This window comes from Epinephelus fuscoguttatus, linkage group LG18, assembly GCF_011397635.1.
Source record: "Epinephelus fuscoguttatus linkage group LG18, E.fuscoguttatus.final_Chr_v1".
Taxonomy (NCBI): domain Eukaryota; kingdom Metazoa; phylum Chordata; class Actinopteri; order Perciformes; family Serranidae; genus Epinephelus; species Epinephelus fuscoguttatus.
The window spans coordinates 6,386,403-6,409,587 of record NC_064769.1 but is presented as its reverse complement, the minus strand read 5'-3'; the positions used below and the strand labels follow the sequence as shown (position 1 = coordinate 6,409,587).

The 23,185-nt window shown below is 39.3% G+C and overlaps 2 protein-coding genes across 2 annotated transcripts; both read left to right on the top strand.

Annotated features, from left to right (window-relative positions):
- Positions 1–348: 348 nt before the first annotated feature.
- ccdc82 (coiled-coil domain containing 82) lies at positions 349–5,895 on the top strand. The gene is made up of 2 exons (XM_049603386.1): positions 349–1,210; positions 2,229–5,895. Exons 1-2 carry the CDS (start codon positions 668–670, stop codon positions 2,400–2,402), a joined length of 717 nt encoding a protein of 238 aa, XP_049459343.1. The 5' UTR covers positions 349–667; the 3' UTR covers positions 2,403–5,895.
- Positions 5,896–7,409: 1,514 nt separating this feature from the next.
- On the top strand, positions 7,410–15,813 carry thap1 (THAP domain containing, apoptosis associated protein 1). Its single transcript, XM_049603385.1, has 3 exons — positions 7,410–7,604; positions 8,874–9,066; positions 11,823–15,813. Exons 1-3 carry the CDS (start codon positions 7,534–7,536, stop codon positions 12,327–12,329), a joined length of 771 nt encoding a protein of 256 aa, XP_049459342.1. The 5' UTR covers positions 7,410–7,533; the 3' UTR covers positions 12,330–15,813.
- The last annotated feature ends 7,372 nt before the right edge of the window (positions 15,814–23,185 follow it).

The window sequence follows — 23,185 nt, the reverse complement described above, 5'->3', positions numbered from 1 at the left end:
GCATATTGAGAGTTGGATTATGCTGCATGAGTTTTGTGAGAATTTGAAAACAGATATTTTGATACAGTTTTGCTGTTGTTAAATGTGGTTGTTGTTTACCTAAATTAATCAACAATGTTTGCTGTTTCTGGATTCTTCGTTCGCCTGAGGCATGCAAGAAAATGTTTCCCTCGCGAATTCAAAGTAACACGATATCAATAACTGATACATACATGATCATTTTGTGGGTGAAGTATTCCTTTAATGTTGACTGCTTTGAGTTTTTAGGGTCTGTCAGTCTGCAGCAGCGGTTACTGCTCTCCGCCGCAGGGGGAGCTCTAATGGGCTGTGCTGTAATTTCTACCAGCGAAGAAGAAGCGGGAGCCACAACAATAACACACAGCTAGCAAGACTGACAAGATCACCTACGAAATGTCCCGTTTTTAGCTTGTAAATCCTATTTCACCACACACAGTCAAAACGTTTCCGTGAGCAGTCGAAAATACATCTGCACGGAGGAGACTTCAGGCTCCATGTTGTGCTGTCAACAGAAATAACATGCTTTGGTTGTTGTGACGCGCAGGCAATAGAAGCTAACTAGCTGCACCGTTAGCTTGTTTACACCCAGTCCGCTCCTCTTTTTCGGTTTTCTGTTTAATGTCACCGGGATCTGGTACCGCGCGCAGACATGGAGAGCTTGTACAAGCGCAAAATGTTCGCGTCGATGCGGAAAACCAAGGTGGACGCATCGAAGAAGCGACAGATCGGCCTGCCCGCCTCAATCTTGGACGACAGTGACGAAGGGTCCTTCACCTCCTCCTCCTCGTCTGGATCCCAATCCGACTTCCACAGCTCCCCGGAGGAGGACAGCGAGCAGGAGGACCGGGGCCGTAGCGATTCCGGGGCGACTTCTAGCGACGACAGCCGCTCCGTGACCCGCAGAAAGCGCTCGTTCCTGGGAGGCGACGACAGCTCCTCGTCCTCCAGTCCCGGGGAGGAGGATTCAACTAATGATGAGGATGGGGACAGGAGCCAGCCGAAGAGGATGGTGCAGCCGAGGAAGCGGAGCAGGCTACAGCGGCAGGACGAGTCGGACTCGGATCATGCGGAGGAGAAGCGGATAGAGGAGGCGGAGAAGGCGAAGAGGAAGCAGAGACACAACAAGCTGATGGCGCTGTCACGGAGGATGAAGGCCCGGGTCCCGAATCGGAGGAGAAGCCGCCTTAAGCAGGTAACGTACACATCTAGACCCCTATCATACTAAATCCTTTAACTGAGAAGGTAAAATGTGCATATAATAATAGTTATAATTATCTAATGGGTTTAGTGTTGCAGCTAGACAATTGGACTTCATAAAACTCAGGGTTTTTAATGTTTGAATTAAAGGTTGGGTTAGTAAGGGACTGTTCGTTAGTTGTGAGGGGGGAGGAGGAGGTGGTGCAAAAGGTGGGAGGCATTTCAAATCATTTTTTACCGCTGGAGAGGTACTGATGTCTTTTAATTTGTCTTAGGAGAGGGGTATTCAATTTGATATGATTGTATTTTGTATTTATTTTATCACCTATTTTTAAAGAAAATATGCCTTTCAAACCCTTTTGTTTTTTTTAATTGGAAAATTATGTCATTTATTATAGCCAAAAGCTGTAACATAAATTATTGTTTGGCTTTCAAATTTCCAAAGAAGAAACTTAACCAAATCTGATCGGAAAATATTGACTGTAATTAAAACCACTTTATTCTACATCATATTTAAAATGTAGCAAAAAATAACTACTGATGGCATTAACTAATCAGCATGCAAGACAACAGTAAAAAAAACAAGTTTTCAGTCTGCAACTAGAGGATTTTTCCCTTCAATTTTTAACTTAATAACATCAAAGGGTTAGTTTTAAAAATCTAATTAATTAATGGTGGTGGGAGGGTCATGCATTTTCCACCAGTCACTCAGGGAGGGTTAAGGAAAAATATTTGTAGCTCCAGGGAGGGTAAAAAAAAGTCACACCTCAGCTCCCCTCACCTCTCATAAATAGAGAACAGTCCCTAAATGATAGCAAGTATTGATTTAAATGATTGAAAGAAAAGCTAAAAGGACAGAGACATATTACATATGCTAAATATCTAAATCTGGACTGTGCTCGTTCTCTCTGAAAGTCTCTTCTAACTACCTCAGTGGTCAGTTTAAGCTTCACCTTTAATCTTTTGCCTGAAAACAGAATCTAACAAAGTCTAAAATGTGTTTGTATTTTCAGGGTGCTAGTGATGAGGAAGAGTCCAAAGAAGGTGAGGAAGAGGCTGGTGGTAATGAAGATGGAGGCGGAGGAGAAAACGGCAACAATAAACAGGCTGCAGAAGTTGATGAAGGAGGCCAAGAGAAGGTGGAGAAAGAGGCGGAAGAAAAAGAAGAGGAGGAGGAGGAGAAGTAGACCCATTTAGCGAAGGAGTTTGAATGTGAAGAACTAAACCATCTGAAAATGACTCATAACTGTTAGTTTGTACAGTTATTTTTTCTCCCGCAGCATTTAAAGTGGAAAACAAAAACACTAAAAACTGGAGATTTTCACCAGGTTTTTGTTGCTACAGAAACAGACATTGGTGAAATGCAACATAAAGATGTGCAGATGAATTAGACAGCCCCGTTGACCCGTTAAGCATTGTTTTTGGTGAAAGAAGTGGAGCCTGAATTGGGTCGCAGCTTTAGAGCCATGCTGAGAAAAGTGGCTCATGGATACGTCACTCCTGGGCCAGTGCCATATGATAATTCAAAGTGATCTACCCCTGCTGATCTACTGACATGTGTCAAGTCAGTTTTATTTATTAATCCCAGAGCAACTTATCCCAGTTGTTAATCCCAGATAGCTGTCATGACACCCATGTTCCACTGACAGGTGTGGTTTTTCACTGGTAGATATTAAGTAAAACTGTGATAATGTGAACTTGGTCTAAGTTATTGCAGTTAGTCCTTGCTACATATTCTACCCACATGGCTAGTGGAGTGAGTGTAGCCTGTTGGACATTGTTTAAATTGCAGCTTATTAATTAAATTTAGTGACAGTGTTGAATAGTAACTTCATTATTTTTCAACCTGGGGCCAATTTTCCCATGTTTTTGTGTCTAAGTGTCTAATGGAAACATCGATTTTTGAAATTGGTCCAGTATTGAGCAAGAGGGCTGCAGGCAGCAGCAGTGAAACAGGCTGCAATGCAATCCCTGGGGGAAATTGAGCACCGTCAGTGTAAGTCCACTGAAAGCGTTTGTTTTTGCCACTGACAGGCTCAGATTGTTATTGTAAGTGTCTGAAAACCTTATTGAAAGATTGGAAGGACCCCAACGTCTTTGTTAAAAAGTCAGATCTTTTTGTTTAAGCAGAACAGCCCTGAAATGGCTATTGTCAAACACACCAGACTCCTTTTAGATAAACTTAAATTTTATCATTGTAAAACACACTTTATTTAAAGTGGACAGAAACAAAATAAAACTATAAATAATAAAATAAGTGCTCAGTTGCCCCCAGGGATTACATTAGTCTATTTCATCGTTGCTGGCTGCAGGACTCTCTCAATACTGGACCAGTTTCAAAAATTGTCTCCTCTAGCCACATAGACACAAAAATCCGTGAAAATTTGGTCCAAGTAGTTAAATTCCAAGGTTACCCTTTAACTGTACAGCATGTCAGTGATTTAACCATGAATGCTAGGTGCCAGTGCATTATGTCAGATATCCATAGCTTTTATTATATTCTAGTATTCCTTTTTTTTTGTTTTTTTAATTATGTGTAGAGGTGTTATCACTCCGTGGACATCAGTCGTACTGTGGGACAAAAATAATTTCAACAAGGTTCACTCACTGGCTTTTTCCAGAGCTTTTAGCCTTATTTCATGGTTTTTGAGACCACAAGAAAAACAAAAAGAAGTAGTTGCTGAAAGCTCCACAAACAGCTTGTAAGTCGACCTTCAGTTAAGGACAATAACAAATTTTCATGCTCAAATGAGAGACATGTTGTTAATAACAGGCATACATCAGTAGATCATCAGCAGCGTACCAACAGTTAACAGTGGTTTATGACTTAACTGGCAGAGTGATGTGCTATCAGTCACCTTTTGATGTGAAGGCTGCTGCAGCTTCAGTGTTGATTTGAGTAGAGACTCTGCTCCAGAGGCTTTATGTTTAGTGTATCTAGTGTTTCTGCTTTATCAGTGTCAGCTGACTGTCTGTGGAATGAGAAACTCACTTGGCTGAAATATTAGTACAGATGCTGAGAACACTGAGCCCAAGAGATTTCCCAAGAGATTTGTTCAAACATCAAAGGTAACAGACTGTGAACATGACAACTCTAGAAGAGAAGTCAACTACAAGTCTGGAGTATTGCTATAAGAAAAATCCAGTCAGAAAGCTCCAGGTTCTTGTTTAGTTTCTGTCTGTAGTGACAGAGCATTCTGAACATGATGGATGCTGGCTGCCGAGGCTTCTGGGTACTGCAGTATTCAGAGACATTGAACATACCCAACTGACAGCGCTAAGATTCTTCTTTGTTGCACTTTCCTTCTTTTTTATTTACTTTTTAGTTCAAACAAAAGATCAAATCACACTCTGTTCTGCAAAGCAGACATTTTATTAGATTTTTTTAAGGGTGTTTGCAGATATGTCTGTATCTTTTTGGTAGTTTTGTCCATCTCTTCTGTGAGTTATAAGTATATTTGACCGGGCAGGCACTCTGATTGCAGCTTCTCCAATGAGGGAATTTGCTTTTTACAATGGTTAAATTAATATCTTTGGGTTTTGGACTGTTGGTTGGACAAATGAAGATATTGAAGATGTCACCTTGGACTTAGGAAAGAGTCATTGAGATTTTTTCTTTTTTTTTTTTAACATTTAATAGCAAAAATAGTTAATTAGAAGAATAATTTGCAAATGAATTGATAATGAGAATAATCCTTTGTCGCAGGCGTAGGTTATAAACCAGACCGTCCAAAAATGCCCAGAGTGTGTGTGCGAGACTTAAGCTCTGACAGTTGAGTTGTAATGTAAGTTTTGTCATTGTTTAGAGATGTTCTCTGGTGTTAAATGTAAAGGTCCGCTGACTCCTGGTCGATGACTTTTGAATCTTTGCTCATTAAAAAAACATGACATGGTGGCTGACAAGAAAGATGGACAGAACTATCAAAATAAGATTCAGCCTAAAAGAAACCAAAAAAAAAAAAAAACTTTAACATGTCATCAGAGATTTCTCCTAAATGCAGACAATTGATTACAGTTTGCTTTTTGCACTTGCTGAAAGCACTTGTGTTAATGTTATTAACATATAAATACAGCAGGAGAAGGGGTGCAGTGTTTCCTGTAAATAGAATTCATTTGGGCGGCCCACCTAAAAACTTTCTTTGTACTTTTCTATCTATTTATTTCTCTCTAAAATCTGTTACAGTGCTGCATTTATGTGATAATGTACATTTTACTTACAATGTCCCTAATCCAAAGTTTGCTCTTTTTAAATATTCCCTTAATCCTTGTTCCTTCCTTTCCTTATTTCCTCCTTCCTATCAATATTTCCTTCCTTCCCTTTTTCCTTCCTTCTTCCTGTGTAATGGTGCGTTTAAGTGCAGTCACAGACTGGAAAAAAGAACTCCCTAATCATAAGCTCAGCAAATAAGCTGGCAGCTGGTGAGAAACTGAGCTGTAGAGGATGTTCTTTTATGCCCAGTTTTCAGTCTGCAGCTGTTCAAACTGAACCGAGAGACGGTTTAAGAGCCTTGTGGCCTTTTCTGCTTTTCACTCATCTGTTGGACTGAGTATATTATACAGAACAGTGATGATAAACACACATTCGTCATAGCTGTCGTGGTCTTTTATTGCTGTATAAAGCTCTTCAGACCAACCTGCCCTGTTGAAAACACCTCTTTTATTAATAAAGTTTCTTTTTTTGACCAACAAATGCTGTGTTGGAAATCCTCACATCTTAACTGTCTCGGTAGATCACTACATTTCCCATGAATCAGCCTGCCCCAGCTGTAAGATATTGCTCATTTATTTTTATAGATGAAAACTGAATGATAAACTGAGTGCTGAAGCCTCAGGACAATAACATCTGAACACCTCAAACATTTAAACATTTCGATGGCTTTCACAACTGCATCTCCCATGATGCTTTGACCGAGCCTTCATACACAGATCTCACAATTACCGCACCTTTACACTTTTTAAAAATGGTGCAACGTTTTGTGCTTCCAGAAAATTGTTGAAATTAAAAATATTTTAGTATTTGCGTGTGTATTTTTTCCAGTTTTCACATTCACACTCCCAACATACATACATATAACTATTTGGTTTGACAATGCATGTGTTTCCATTGATGCCAATAAAGCATGTTTGAATTGATTTCAGTTAACCGGTATTTTAAGGCAATGCATCTGGATAACACAACAGGTGTTAAACATTACTGTTTCTGTTTAAATAAATGTTTTGCCACATTTTGTTGGGCCGAACTCAGCCCAGAGCTTTAAACAGTGATAGTTCATCATCAGTTTATTCTGTGTGTCTCATTTAAAATTTTGCCAGAAATGAACTGCTTACACAAACTAACCAGCATCTTCCATTTTTAACTTTTAACTTTCAAACATCAAAGGGTATGTCTAAAAATCTAATAACTAATTTATGGTGGAGTTAGGTTCATACGTTTTCCACCATTTACCTGGGGAGGCTCAAGGGAAAATATTTGTAGCTTCAGGGAGGGTCAAAATGAAATAAAATTCAATTCAATTCAATTAAAATGAACAAAAAAATGCAGCCAGCCTCCTCCTCTGATACATACAATATACTGAGCAGAAACTAACAAGAAGATTAAAATGATTTCAATATAATCTTAAACTATCATATTTACAAAAAACAGTTATGAAAATGATTTTTTTAAATAAAGAACAAAAGTGAAATTAGAAAAAAAATGCCATAAAAATAAATCCAAAAAATGTATATCTACAAATAAAAGCATACCAATATCAATATTGAATTGACAAATATAATCATCAAGGGCAGATGGATATTTGTAAATATGTACATTACTACATTTTATAAAATGTCGCATATTAATGTCTTTAAAAAAGATCCAAATATAAATATGTGAAACATATTTAATAAAAATAAAATGCAGCTGTAAAATAAAATGTATCTATGTTTCTAAATCAAATCAGCAGAAATGACAGTTACTCAGATTAAGTTATTCTGAGTGTGATATATGTTTGAGATATAACCAGGTCGAATATCAATATTTCAATCATTTCTAATCAAATTAAACAGGGAATAAAAGATCAAATCAAAGCATGCCTGAGAATTTGTCAACAGACAACCATGAGATAATGAATCTTTCTCTCCCCCTGGTGGACATTGTGAGATATTACAGGAAGCGCGTTCTGCCAATCAGATCCGTCATCTCAGCTCGCGTGACCCTGGGTCTGCCGCCATCATTGTTAGTGGCAGTGAAGTCTTCGTGGAGGGTGCGGAGGCGCAGCAGCGGAGCTTCGTGAGGCATCAGTCCGGGCCTCAGTGAGTGTCGTCCGGGCAGCAGCCATGGTTCAGACGTGCTCAGCGTACGGTTGTAAAAACCGCTACCATAAAGATAAAGCCATTTCCTTTCACAAGTAAGTTCAGTGAGACAATGTGTGTGAGCTAATTAGCATTTGTGTCCAGACATGACGGATAAGCACTGTGTTGTACTGGTGAGGAGTATCAAGAGAGAGTTCACCAGCGTGCGTTTACTAATTTGCCTTATTAAAGCTTAATTGCTCGTTGGTAACAGAACATGAGTGATAGAATTTGAAGAAAGTCATTTCTTGTGTAAATAGATTTTACTGGTAAAATCGGGTGACAGACAATTCATCAATTACCTTCTTGCACTGATAAATACAGTCCTGTGTTAAGTCCGCTCACCAGTCACACAGTCCTCCTCCTCCAAAGTAACAAGTTAACCTGCATCGTGGTTACGGTGGCGACTCTCAAACATTGCAGTGTCGATGTTATTAAAACTCAACTTAGTTGCTAGTTCACAGATTTCTTTATGCCGAATTTACCAGGATGAAACACATATTCGCAGTAACACTCATCATCATATTCTTCAACATGCTTTCCTCTTGTAGAAATACGAGAGTAGTTATCTCCATACATTCTGAATGGAGTTTGGTTACAGTTCTTCGTCTGTCGGCTAAGGTTAGCCTGAAGTCGTCCCTTGCTGGCAAACATGTGGAGACCCTGTGGGTTTGGCCATGTGAGACGAGCTGAACTATCAACTGAACTGTCAAATAACAACAACGTACAGAGTAATCAATATAAAGTTGAAGTTCCCTTTATCAATTTTATTTTGCAGTCTGCAGCCCACTGATTTGTTTAACTGTTCAAGTGAGAGGTTTAGAACCTTTTTAATCCAGCAGGGTGAGAAAGGCAATGACACCCAGGTGACAGTTAATAGGTGAATCTGCTGTTGAAGTTGCTGTTTCATTGACCTGAGCTCCTTGGGTAGGACAAGATGTCCTCTGAAATGTTGAAGACAGAACCAAACTGTTGCTAACAATTTTGACATAAAGTTTACTTCCTGAATAACTTGCATGGATTATTGATAACCAGACTAGGAACTGATATCAATTCGATGTTGATGAAATAATATACACACAAGGAACAAATCCTGAGGTGTTCGGTTTTTCAACAAATCTTTGAAAACGCACCTCTTCAAAGTTGTCTATAACCTCTAAAAAACTGTGTTCTTCTTCTCCCCTTTGCATTGTTTCCTTTCTTATGGATTATTTCATCTTTGTATTGTTGTTTGTTTGTTTTGTTGTTGTTGTTCTTTGTAAGTGTCTTTGAGTATCTAGAAAAGAGCTGTATAAATCCAGTGTATTTATATCTAATTTTGTCAGGTTTCCTCTGGCACGCCCAGATGTTTGCGGCAAATGGGTGGCGGCAATGAGGAGGAACAACTTCAAGCCGACAAAGTACAGCAACATCTGCTCGCAGCACTTCACCAAAGACTGCTTCAAGAGAGAGTGCAACAACAGAGTGCTGAAGGAGAACGCTGTGCCATCACTCTTCACCTTTAATCTCAACATCAAGGTGAAACACCTCATCATCACACTTCATCACATTTGATTATTTTCTTCTTTTATTTGGAACTGCCATACAACAAAAAAAACCCAACTGCCTCACATTAGAGACAACGCTTAAGTTAGAAACAAAAGACTCAAAAACTAAAATTCTTTCAGAAGGGAAGCTTCAAAGGTTTATTCTAAGGTAACAAAAAAACAATTCTTATTTTCAGATAACACTAAAAACAGCTAGTTATATTCCTTCTCTGCCAATATATCCCCCTAATTCCTACCCACTGGACCTTTAAGGTTCCTGAGAGCAATGATTTCAAGTGTTACACGTTCCTGTATTTATGACTTGACTCTCCTCCTTCGTGTTACTAATAACATTCATGTCAGAGTTAGATCTGTCAAGAATTTTAGAGGGGTCTGACATCTCCCTGTGGGTGAAAAGACCTACAGAAGTATCCAAAAACTTCTTGTTAAATGGCTGGTTAAGTTGGTTGCAATCTGCAACCTCACTGCCAGATGCCACTAAATCCTACACTTTTCTGCTGTGAGGGTCTAAGGGATGTCATATGATGTAAACCTCTCTAAGGCTAACTTTGATTTTTGATATTGGACTTTACAGATCAAATTTAAATTGAATTGAAATTGCTATTTGTACAGCCCTTTGAGGCATGCTTTGTGATTGGGCTTTTTCATGCATGTAGTTACATAGCTAGCTAGCAGTGCTGTAAATAAACTTATCCTTCCTCTAGCCAGTGGCTGGAGGATTTTAAATTCTACCAGCCACTCATACTTTTGCAGCCACTATTCTGTTACCACACTTTTCTGTGTTATTAACCTTAAAATAATGTTTGTCTGTGCAAAGAAATAAACAGCCTGAATACACGTAGTTTTCTCAAAGAGTATCGGTTTAATATTTAATGTAATGGTTATCAACTTTTTTTTAATTATTTCCATCACACAGACACACACACACACTTCAAATGCACAAAATCAAAATGCAGACACCCAAGTAAGAAGATTATTATTATTTATTTTATTACTTATCACTAAAAGAATCACCTTTTTACTTTTAGTTCATGAATTGAAGTTGTCTCCTCGTGTCGGCTCTGTGACATCAGCCACTCTCTATATGTCAGTAACATGTTGCCACATTGGCCATAAAATACTTGATCTGTGAAGTGCTGTGAAGATTGACTGATTCAAAATATACCCAAAACACACATTAAACATGACTTAATAATGACAGTGTCCATTACAAGATTATAAACCAGCTTCATTATAACTTGCAGGTTTCACAGACAAAACCCTGTCTTTTCTGGACACATTTTCCCCACAAATACAACATGCTAATGTTATTAGCACAAGCCTATGGCATTTTACATTTTATAATTTAGCCTAGGGGCTAGCAGAGATTAGGTTAACATTACAAAATTTTGCTCAGTTACAACACACAAGGTTCACTGACAAAACAACTGTCTTAAACTAAACACCTTTTCCAAACAAATACATGCTAATGTTATTAGCACAAGCCTATGGCATTTTCCATTCTATTAATTAGCCTAGCTTAGCATCAGGATAAGTCACACACAAAACTAAATATGCTATTTTGTGTGGGCTTTATTGTCTTCACAATGTATTGTTTCTGAAATAAAAGTAAACAATGAATAAAGAATAAAGTAAAGTAAATAAATAAAGTAACAAAGTAAATGAAAGCTTTGTTTCCACAGAGGGAAATGCTTTTCAGCTTACAAAAATAGACAAGTCTGCGTCACCGTGATGTGTAGTTACATTTCTGGGGAGCTGCACGTCAAGCTACGGCGTAGGTTACAGCAGTTGGTTTGTTGGTTTGCATTCCACAAGTAACACAAACAAGAAGATGAAGAAGAAAAACCTCACTCAGACTGGTAAAGAAGATGCAGTGACACACTACACTACTTAGATAGAGCATCCCATGATTGAGTCGACTTTTTTTTGTTTGTTAAATTTTTTTTACCCGACACTGTGGCGGATATATTAATAATATCCACCCGCCACCCACCAAATTCAGCTGCTTTTGGCGGGTGCTAATTTCCAAACCTACTAACTAGCCATGCAGGAAAGTGATATCTCCAATTGTAGTCACGCCTACTTATCTCTGATTGGTTGATTGGTTCTCCAAATGAGAGAAACAGCTCTGAATTTAGTATTAAAGCATACCTGCAAATAGGGATGTATGATATTGGGGGTTTTCTGATATTTATGCCACCAAACAACTTATTTGGCTGAAAACTGATTCTGATATGTCCACTTTTTTCCCACCTAATTTTAGTGATCATCAAGTCTCTTCTGTAGTGGAATAATATACCTGCATACTCTTATTGTGATGACTCACCAGCAGATGGAGACATGAAATGGAATTCTTTTTAATGTATGTAATATTCATTCATTGTGCAAAATAAGAAAAAGCATGTCGGCCGATACTGATGACATGCCGATATTATCTTGCATCCTTACCTGCAAACCAGTCACTTTTTGGATAAATTGACTGCTCTTAATTAAAAACGTATTATCCATGTAAATTGTATAGATCTGGGTTTTTTGGGGTGGGAGTGTCTTTTGTATGCGGTCTTTCAGCAAGCAGTAGGGTTAAGCTTAATCATAGTGTAAGAAAGCTCCAGTCCTCATTAGGGTCTCTATTTCTGTTGTCTTTGGACGTGTTTAATTTTGTGTGATAATGGATTAGTTCAGTTCAGAAAGCACCATCAGAACTCTTGTTTGTTTTCTGTCTGACAGTCGGAGTCCCTTGAGGATCACTTCCCCTCTGAGATCCACTTTCCTCTCTCTCTGCCTCTGACCTCTGACCCAGCAGAAGAACAGGAGGAAGAGGAGGAGGAGGAGGAACCCAGGAGGAACCTGCTTGACACCCAGTGCGACACAGTGGCGGTCTCCTGTGACCATAACTACACAGCAGAGGACTCTGCTCGGCAGAAGAAGCGCATTGCGCAGCTGTTGGAGCAGTTGGGAAGTCTGAAGAAGAGGTTGAAGACGGCGCAGCAGAAGTGCCGGCGGCAGGAGAGACAACTTAAAAGGCTGAAGGCGGCATGTGAAACACCAAGGACCTGCCGCAAGGCACCAGCAGCGTGTGGAGAGGGATACGTGATTGTACCAAAACACATTTACAACCAGTGCTGGGGAAACTACTTTGAAAGCATAGCTTTGCAAGCTACCAATTGTTTCACAGTGGAAGAAGTTGAACTACAGCAAAGCTACCCTCGGGAGAAATCTAGTTTGGTTAACTAGAACTACTTAGAAAAAGTTGGAACTACTTAGTAAAAAATGATCAAATTGACAATGTACACGTGAAACGATAAAACAAAGAAGACAAGTGCAAGCAAAGAATGGCACTCAATTGAGTTTATTGCAAAAAGTGTCCACGTTTTCAGCAATCATACATAAACCAAAAACAATAAAATACCCCAATGTTCATGGGAAAGTGCAAGGAATGTCAGCTTTGGTTTTGTGCACAGTGTCCATCCTGTATGTAACATTACAATATAGCTGACTTGTCTAATTTATGCTAAATTGGTTAGCAAAGTCAATGTTAAAGGGATACTTTGTTGATTTTCAACCAGCTTTGTATCATAACAGTGTGGGTAGTATGTGTAAATGAACTGTGGTAAACTTCCCTCTATCTTGTCAGCGCCCATATCTCCCTGCTCTACTCTCAACTCAAATCATGTCATCCGGTGGATAATTGCTGGCTCTCTGGCTGTTGCTCTAACTTAAGATTGTATTTCCGCATTTTTGTATGCCCGCCGTCACCACGTACAGAGTATAGAAGCTGATTGAGAAAGAGAGCCGGCTCTCTCTCGCTCTCAAACTCGGAAAATTCTAAACTGGAAACTCTACAGTGCTGATCGAATTTAAACCAAGATTCTGTTACTTAATTTCATTTTTCTCACCTAAAATTTCTCCAGAATCATATTTTAGTGCTCAGTTTGGCTGTAATAGGAGAATTTGTGAACAGGCGGTGGGTGCCATACTGTTTCCTGTAGTGAGGCTGAAAAAAATGAAATCAAAACTGAGAAGCACCAATCAAAGATTAACCAAGATTCCGTTACCGCGTTACCTTTACCTCACCTGAAATGCTTTCACAAACCTATTTTAGCTCACAGTTTAACTGTAATTCCTTTCATTCTGTCAGCTCACATTACTCACATTTGTTGGTCTGGTGCGACGCAGTGCATTGTGGTACTTGTAGGTTTTTACCTCTTGAGACACAAATCTCACAGCCCCTTTTCTCTGTTTTCTCTGGTCATGTAGCACCAGTTTCAAAAAGATTTTGTGTATTTCTTTGGCATAGACAGCCCAGTTTTATGTAAAGGTTATCAATCAGTGAAATACTTCTTTACCACACTGACCTTTATATGTGTTCTTAGATTTGTGTTGACCGTCTTTGCAGTAGAGAGTATAATTACTCTTGGCTTGCAAAGCTCACAGGTAAAGCCGTGGTTTTGCCAGTTGGGCTAGTCAACATCATGTGTTTGCTTAAATGCAAACGTTGGTATTTTTTTAACCTGGACTGTATTTTCCCAGGGTTTTTTGCAGGCGTCTAAGTGGCTAATGGAGAAAACGATTTTTGAAATTGGTCCAGTGTTGAGAAAGCTGCAGCAGCAGAACAGGCTGCAATGTAGGCCTAATCCCTATGGGCAATTGTGCATCATCAATTTAGTGCTTCTGCTTGTTTTTGCTCCTGACCGGCTCAGATTGTTATTTGAAGTGTCTTATAAGATCATGGAAATGACCATACAGAGAAATGAGATGTTTGCCTTTACCTTTCACTGGTCCGTTTGTTGTTCTGAAATCTGTAGAGGTGACTTGTTGCAGGAAAAACAACATTGGATATGTTAGTGACAGTTGGAGAGAGGAGAGCCAGGAAGAGTTTGTTGTGTTGAAGTACAGAAAGCATAGCTTACTGTTATCTAACAGATTTTCAGTATCATGGCTCAGAACAAGGCTTTTCCTTGAGTGACTTGGTCACAATAACAGACCAGTGAAAGGGAAGGAAAAACAGTCATTTCTCTGTCCTGTCCACAATATTGTCAGACACTTACAACAACAATCTGAGCCTGTCAGTGACAAATACAAACACTTTTAGTGGACATAAATCGACATTGCACAGTCGACTGAAAATACGGTCCAGGTTGAAAGTACTGAAGTTACCCTTATAGTATGGCCATGGTGATTCTTCTCCTGGCTAAGGTTCTGGAGGTTTATGCATGATGATGCCGTGGCTGTGTAAGCATCTAGCAACGCTCAACCTTTTGCACATGCGCTTCACAAAGGTGAAAGGTCAAGTGTGCGATGGTGACTGCCTTACAAATGCACTGCATGAACAAAGTGGTCAGAGTGAAAGAAAATAGGGGGCATAGCTGGTCAAAGGTTGTTTAATTACAGAAGAGAAGCCATGGGGAAAAAAACATTTATTTCCTTTGTGACCCAAAATTGTTTGTAGTTTCAGTAGTTAGTTTCAATTTCTGTAAAAACTGTACCAAATTACTGTACCAAAAACAGTAATTAAAATGCTTGAATCACTATGCAAATATCAATGTAGTTAAACTACTAGTTTAATAACATGTAGTTCACTACTCCATTACACTGTCTCACTCACACTCAAAAGGCATAGAGGAACAAGAAACAGACAGACAAGTATGGTCAAACGAAGCAGCAGAATAAGGATCGATCTCCTATCAGTCAGCAGCCAGGCAGACTGCTGAAGAGCTGCTGAGCAAGGCAGCAAACGGCTGAGCTGAGCTGAGCTGAGCTGAGCTGAGGGCTCACTTGTACAGGCCATTGCAAGATGTGGAAAACTTAAATCTGATGTGATGGATATAACAAACTCCCTGCATATCTTTTTTTCAGTTTGAGCTGTGGTAAAATGATCTAGGGACTGTTCTTTACTTAGCAGAGGAGGGGGTGGCTGGGGTGTGACTTTTTTTCCACTTTACCTGAAGCCTAAAATGTTATTCCTCAAGCCTTCCTCTGTGACTGGCAGAAAATCCATGACCCTCACTCCACCATAAATTAGTTAATAGTTTTTTAAAACTTAGCCCTTGATGTTTTTAAGTTAAAAGTTAAAGACAAAATCCTGGAGTTAAAAAAAAGCCTTGGTTATTCACTCATGTCATGCATGCTGGTTACTTCATGCAAACTGTTTATTTCTGGTCCAGTTTTAAATGAGACGTAGAATAAAATGATTTTGGTGATTTTTTTTGATTTTTTTTATTCCTGTCACACGTGATGTGTCCGAGGACTGTCTGAAATGTGAAAATCCAATAACAATTTCTGTTTTTACAGTTTCTGGCTATAAATGGTGTAATTTTGGCTTTTTTTTTTTTTCTTTTTTTTTTTTTTAAACACATGCCTTCCAAATCTATGCAAGTTTTCTTTAAAAATTGGCGGTAAAATAAATACTAAATACAGCCATTTATCTTTGTAACCCCCCCCCAAGCCAAAATAAAAAACATAAGTACCTCTCCAGTGCTTAGAAAAGTATTCAAATTGCCTCCCCTTTTTGCACCACCTCCCCCTCCTCATGAGTAATGAACAGCCCCGTAAAGGAATCTTACTTTAAATAAAAAGTTCAACATTTTGGTTTGGTTTATTAGGAGTTCTATGCTGAAAACATTTTCTGACATAATAAAGCTGGGTGGTGTGATTCTCTGGAGTCTTGTTGTCACATTGAGGTTGCAAGACAAACGGAGACGCTGCACTGAAGTACTGAGCGGATGGCTACACTTTTGTTCTTTAAGACATATAGTTTCAATGTGTAACCCCACCTAAAAACACAAACTGACGTTTTTATATTTGTGTCTGTGTAAAGATATAACAGAGCAGATCCAACCTGATAATTACTGAGCTTTAGAGCTGTTAGTAGGTGAATTATTGAACTTAAAGTTAGCAGGCTACCTTTTTTCCAGTTGTTTCAAGGAAGTGTGACCCAAACCTTTATCCTATAGGATGCTCCAGAGATGATGTTTTTATTGGCTAAAGCTCAAGATAGCTTCACCCTGGTTCCCCTGTAAAAAGCAACATTAGGCTATAAATGAACTACAGCATGGTTGCATGATTTAACATCTCTACCACAATGAGGCTGTAAAGCCAAGTTCAGTATGATGACGTTCTGTTGTCTTATTTAGCCACTTGTCAGCAACCGTCTTTTTTAAGACACATAAAAGCTTCAAAATTCATGGGTGGGTTATTTACTGATGTAGTTTATGTTGTATCTTGTGTTAACCACACACCTTATTTCAGGAATCTAAGTAAAAACGTATGGACTTCAAGGCAAGGGAACCACGAGTGCTAAAATGCTAACATTTCCGGCTTGTAGGACTCATTCCTGGGGCACTCTATGTTGTTTTCCTTTGAAAATGTTTCCTCAAAAGGTCACAAAATCATAACCAAGGATTTGAAATATCTTTTTAGTTATCAAATGGTTCATTTGTAGACTTTTGTATGTTTTTTTTACATGAATATTATGCAAAAGCTGTGTGTTTGTTTGTGTGTGTGTGTGTGTGTGTGTGTGTGTGTGTGTGTGTGTGAGAGAGAGACAAACTTCCTCTATCTCTTGGGTCTTCAACAGGGGGTTCATGACCCCTAGGGGGTCCTCAGAGTTACTGCACAGGGTCTAATTGTTACCCATGTGTCCTTTTGCAATCATGAGAGCTAGCTAACGCTAAATCACTGTGCAGCATTTCTCCATCATAGCAAGGTAATCTTGTTAGCTGATGTTTTATTGAAACACATGGCCATTTAGCTGTTTTATTATTTCAAGTCTCTTACATCCTTGTGAGCCACACTGTATCGTTTTGTAACTTTATGTGCAAAAGACTCTGGCATGCCGTCCACCACAGAAACCCCTGCTGAAACTGCAGTGGGTGAGGCTAACACACCTAGCCATACTTCAACTGCTGCTTAGTTAGCAGCTACAGGTTGCACTAACAAGAGAGGACCCAAAAATATTCAAAGATTTTTCTCAAGTGCAACTCAGTTGTATACAATATCTGGAGTAGGGGGTCCCTGCTCCATCTCTCATCCTTGGCCTAAATGTTGGAGACCCCTGGCCTATCTCACTGTAGGTTAAACCATAATCATTTCTACAGTAGCACTCCAGGTATAAGGTGGATACGTCTTGATTCGCAATATGTGATAAAGACACCTGTCAGTGTGTAAACTTTTTATTGTGTTGTGTCTATAGTCACCGAGAAGAGCTCAGGAGATTACTCCATAAAACTGGAAACAGATACAGACAGCAGAGGGAGCTCCATCAGAAGTGGTTGGGACATGGACTGGACCGTGAGGCGAACAAGAATACGATAGAAGCTGAGAATAAGGACCTCGCCAGCAAACTGAAAGAGTATGACACCTAGATAACCAGACTTTTTTCTTACTATAGGCATCATGGCAAGAAAGTGTGTACACACTGGCCACTGAGTCTGTTTGGCTCTAAAATTCACCTTCTATGTAATGTTGTTGAATGAATCTCGTATCTACAGGCTGAGAACAAATATTTACCTAATCATAATAATGCTACTCCAAGAATAACACTTCATTCCTACATGCATCTTCTCCAGAGAGGAAATGATACCTTATATAAATGTTTGATGGTTGATTTTGCATTTAGGTTACAACAGCAGGTTGAGGACTTGAGGAAGAGGAGGGAGGAGGATGAAGACACCTTGCACCAGCAGGAGGAGGAAAGCAGGAAGCCTAAGAGTCTCTCAGTTCACATATGGAAGACGGTGGGAACATGCTGACATTTCATCTCCTGTTCATTTCATTAGAGTTTCTTCCTGTCAGTGTCATTAATGCATAGATGAGCAATTCAGAATGCAGCATGGTGGAAAGCCTCATCATTACCTGTCATTAGTAAAAAGGTTAGATTTTCCTGCTCTGACACACTCAGGTTTGGAGTGTGAACTGTGGAGGGTGTAGTCTAGCACTAAACTAAACAGGCTCTCTTCTATTCATCTGTGTACAACTTATTTTACATTCTGTGACAAAGATTATTTATAACACTGAAATATACTGTGTGTAAAGTTGATGAGTGAATGAGGCAACCTTGTAGCAGGAGTGTGTCTGGCTCAAGAGAAGATCTCAGCAGCCAGCAGCCTCCACCTAAACTGCTGTAGATTTCTCATTCTGATTTTATTTCTCATCTTTGTTTTTGTGCAGGAAAAGGAAAATAAGAAGCTGACGGAGAAAAAACAGGATTTGACTGCTCAGGTCTCTGTCATATACCACAGCCAAACGCTCAAGTGTTTAATGGTTGCATACATGCCAAAGTCACTGATAGAATTGTAGAAAAACCACAGCCACAACTAAAAAGAAGAGTGTTTAGCAGCTTTGGATCCCACTCTCACTGTGAGCTGTTTCTCTTTCAGCTGGAACAGCTCTCTTAGACAGAGAAACTTCCGGAACAAATACAGAACCTGAGGACAGCTGAGCAGGAATTAAAGGTAAACACTGTTCTCCACTTCAACTAATGTGATGATATACGCTCTTCCAAAGTGCTCACCTGTTCAAATAGCTCGTTCATTCAGTCAAGTTGTAGAATCACAGTTGGTAGTTGACTTGTTGTGTTTTGTAGCACAAACTGGAGCAGCTTCAGCTTCAGGAAGTCATGCGGACTAAAGATGAGGAGATACAGACAGTATTAACACCTTTATGAAATCTTCAAGATATCATTTTGTTAAGTGTCTCCGAGCTCCATTTTCCATCAGAGTTGTTGGTGAGTTGATGAAAATGTCACTTAATCTGAGTGTCTTTGTTTCTGGCAGAAATCCATGACGATGACAGAGATAAAAAATGAGATTGAGGAGCTTTTTAACACCATCGAGGCATGTACAACATACTGTATGATGTGTGTGTGTACGTTTATTTACATTGTGCCTTTCTGACAGTACATCTGTCTTCTGCAGGACCTCAGGCAGGATCAGCAAGCGCTTCTAGAGCAGCTCAGCAGGAAACAGGAGGAGCAGATATTGTAAGCACTGCCTTATATTTTTGCTGGTTCTGCTGGTAAGACAGTCTAACTGAAGTTCATAATTGAGCAGCATTTAGTTAAGCCAGTCTGGGTGTAGTGCATTGCATTTCATTTACCTTTATTTGTTATAGAGGGACAATGTACATCTTACTATATAATGACGAAAACTCTGTCTGTCTGTGGGTATGTGTGTGTGTCTGTGTGTCTGTTCCACGTTTTTCTCCTCACTGACTCGGTCAATCCATGTGAAATTTGGCACAGTGGTAGAGGGTCATGGGAGGATGCCAATGAAGCAATATTACATCATTTGGCCAAAGGGGGGCGCTATAGCAACCGATTGAAATTGCAAACTTTGAATGGGCATATCTCATGCCCCATATGTCGTAGAGACATGAAACTTTGCACAGAGATGCCTCTCCTCATGAGGAACAAATTTGTCCCAAGAACCCATAACTTCCGGTTATATAGATTTTCTGCCATTTTGAATTTTTTGAAAAACGCTTAAAATCGATCTCTTCCTAGGAAGTTTGACCGATCTGCATGAAACTCAGTGAACATAATCTAGGGACCAATATCTAAAGTTCCCTCTTGGCAAAAGGTGGAAAACTTACTAAAACTGAGCTTCTATAAGGCAATGACTTTAACTATCTGCTTTTCAACGTGCTACCTCAACTACTAATGTACAGTTTTAGCCCACTAAGTATCCCACTATTGGCAGTGGTACTACTGTACTTTCAATACAGCAATCGTACTATCAAATTCACAAAAACTCTGTCTGAATACATTGCTCTTCTTAATGGGTTCAGTTGACTATTTAATCTGCAGTTTCCTATGACCTGTATCCCAAACACACACCATGTGAAACTGTATGTGGGAAACTGTGCACTCAATGGGTATCAGTGTATCACTAAAATATTTTTTTCTTTATTGTGGCTAATTGAATCCCCAAATCCCTCACCATACCTTGGATTATATTCCACCAGTTGTGTGATATTTTGATAAAGCTTTGCTATTGTGAAACACGGACCCCTTCACTTAAGTTCATCCAGACTCTTCAGTGTTTTTGGATTCTTTGTTCATTGTGGAGGCATGTGAGAAAAACATGCTTTTCTTCAAGAATTCAGCATAACACAGTGTTGGTAATGGACACACTATTGGTCATTTTGTAGGCGAAGAATTCCTTTAATCAGAGATCAATATACCTGTGATATTTGAAGGTTGGTGGAGTGCAGGTTGATTTCACTTTCACTTTGAACTTAATCTGTAGTTTATTCCCACCTGGGTCTGACCTTTTCTCATCATTTCTATCGGTAATGATAACATTATACTCACAAAGTAAATTGCTTCTGGGAACATGATGACATCACCCAAAATAAGTGTACGGGTCAAGAAACATGAGCACTCAGATGATGTTTATTGTTACGGTTGTTAAATTTTATATATTTTGCATCGCAGCAACATCACAACCTATTCACATTGATATTACCATATAAAATCAGTTGATCATGATTTAAACACCGATACTGATTTTACACACATGCAGGGACTTTTCATTGAAGATCAGCTAGAACTAGAGTTCTGGAGTCTGTGTGAGCAAAGACACTGGACATGTTCAGATAATACTGACTATGAAGAAGAAAAGTTAAGAGAACCTTAAAAGCAAAAAAGAATACTTTTCCATCATCTCACTGACTCTAAATCAGCACATAGACCTCATCATCTTGTTTTGTTTGTTAAATTTATTATTTATTTCACTTTGATTCAACTCAGTGAAGTCATGTAATCTAATAAGCTTTTTATTAGAGGGCAATGAAAAAAAAGCAGTGATATTTTTGGCCAGCAGGTGGTGGTACAGAGCTGCATATCATATACAATGGGTTCATCCTAGTCTTCTCTCTTGAGGTCTTACTCAGTGATCACACAGTGCACCAACAAAGTTTCACAGTACTCTATGTCAGTGTTCATCATTTCAAAAGTTTTCAGTGGCTGTTTTATATTGCATGACTTAGAGCTGTATATTTTTTATTTTGTATTTTTGTTCTTTGTTGTCTGTCTGTAACTTATGTTGCTGCCCGTCTTGGCCAAGACACTCTTGGAAAAAGAGATTTTAATATGAAGAGGCTTTTCTGGTTAAATAAAGGTTAAATAAAATTAAATAAAATAAATCTGATGTGTCCCGACTCCAAGGTGGGGAGCCACTGATGAGATGTATATATTTGTTGATTATACTATACTTTCTATATGGCCCGATGATTCTTGCCATGGTAGCAGCTAATGGAGATTCATAAATCAATACCTTTTCTTGACTCCATTTCTTTCTGGCAAAGATGAATGCCTTAGATTTAAAGACCCCATGACCTTTCCTCTAGTGCCAGCATCAAGCGACAACCTCAACATTTTTAGCTCCACTGCTGGTGAGACTCTAGAAGTAGCTAAATTATCAAGATGTTGTTCTGGCAGTTTTTCAGATCATGGCTGTCATGAACACTGCAGCCTCCAGGGGACACTAACAGGAGCAAGTTTCAGTTTGGACAGCAGACTTCACCTCCTCGCTGACCTCAACCTTCCTCAGGTGAACAGACCTCTGCGGGGCTGAATCTGATCCAGGTGGACGTGTTTGGGCTGAAGCTTGGACCCTCCCCCACGGCGTAGCATCAAGGTCGTCCTGTCCGAACGGTGACGCTCCTCAGGCTGCAGTCTGACCACTCTGATTAAACAACACCTGGATGACCTGCTGCTGCTGCTGCAACAAGCAAAACAAAGGTAATACTGGGTTTTATATATAGTATTGACATGGAGAAAAAGCATATTGTAAATACAAATTCATTCATTCATTCATCTTCTAACCGCTTCATCCTCTTGAGGGTCGCGGGGGGGCTGGAGCCTATCCCAGCTGACACTGGGCGAGAGGCAGGGTACACCCTGGACAGGTCGCCAGACTATCGCAGGGCTGACACATAGAGACAAACAACCATTCATGCTCACATTCACACCTATGGACAATTTAGAGTTACCAATTAACCTAGTCCCCAATCTGCATGTCTTTGGACTGTGGGAGGAAGCCGGAGTGCCCGGAGAGAACCCACGCTGACACGGGGAGAACATGCAAACTCCACACAGAAGGGCTCGGGATCGAACCAGCAACCCTCTTGCTGTGAGGCGAGAGTGCTAACCACCACACCACCGTGCCGCCCAGAATTTTAAACAGAAAGAAAGAAAGAAAGAAAGAAAGAAAGAAAGAAAGAAAGAAAGAAAGAAAGAAAGAAAGAAAGAAAGAAAGAAAGAAAGAAAGAAAGAAATGTATTTGACACCAATACTGTTTTTTTATTGAGCTTTCACAGATATCTAAAGTCAACAGTACAAACACACTGACACAAAAATGCTACAATAAAACAAATCAAATAAAAAATACAAAGTAACTAATTGTTTTCTGTAACTGTTTCAGTATTTATATGAGTGTCTTCAAATTGGGCATTCTTTTGGTTGGTGTCATGTCTCATGTGAATATTCATTTATATATTACCAACTGTTTTATTGAGTGAGCATGGATCTGAAAACAAAACATTTCCCATTTCTTTCTTCTTCAAAAAGAAGAAAATCAAATTTTATGATTTACTCGTGTTTGAGTTATTCATCCACAAATACAATGCAGTCAGATACAGCTGTCATTACGAGAATCCTCTGTCACACAAGCTAGTACTAACTGCATACTTGCACACACACACACACACACACACACACACACACACACACACACACACACACACACACACACACACACAGAGTTCTTTTGAAACAGATAACTATTTTTAATTTAAATACTATCTAGATCCCAGTTTTTGAACACCAAAAATGGCAGGCTGAATTTTGCCATGTTGTGTCTAAAATGATGCACGAGACAGGTAGACAGGGGCGTAGCACCAAATTTTGGGCTCTATGCATGAGCAGTCTCTGTGGGCCCCCTGCCTGTCTTTTCTTCCTCTCTGCTCAAATTTGATTGGTTAAATTCAAACCCCAAAAATTCAAGTCAAAAAAATTTCAAGTAGCAACATCTACCTAAGAAAGAAGGGCAATCAAGTCTGGATGCAATCACATCATTTTCTTGCATATC

What these genes read in the sequence shown, in the direction of transcription:
- thap1 (XM_049603385.1), top strand. Translation starts at nt 7,534, where the DNA reads ATGGTTCAGACGTGCTCAGCGTACGGTTGTAAAAACCGCTACCATAAA. An exon ending in AAAGCCATTTCCTTTCACAA is followed by an intron (nt 7,605 to 8,873) that starts GTAAGTTCAGTG and finishes TAATTTTGTCAG; the next exon opens with GTTTCCTCTGGCACGCCCAG. An exon ending in CCTTTAATCTCAACATCAAG is followed by an intron (nt 9,067 to 11,822) that starts GTGAAACACCTC and finishes TCTGTCTGACAG; the next exon opens with TCGGAGTCCCTTGAGGATCA.
- ccdc82 (XM_049603386.1), top strand. Translation starts at nt 668, where the DNA reads ATGGAGAGCTTGTACAAGCGCAAAATGTTCGCGTCGATGCGGAAAACC. An exon ending in GGAGAAGCCGCCTTAAGCAG is followed by an intron (nt 1,211 to 2,228) that starts GTAACGTACACA and finishes TTGTATTTTCAG; the next exon opens with GGTGCTAGTGATGAGGAAGA.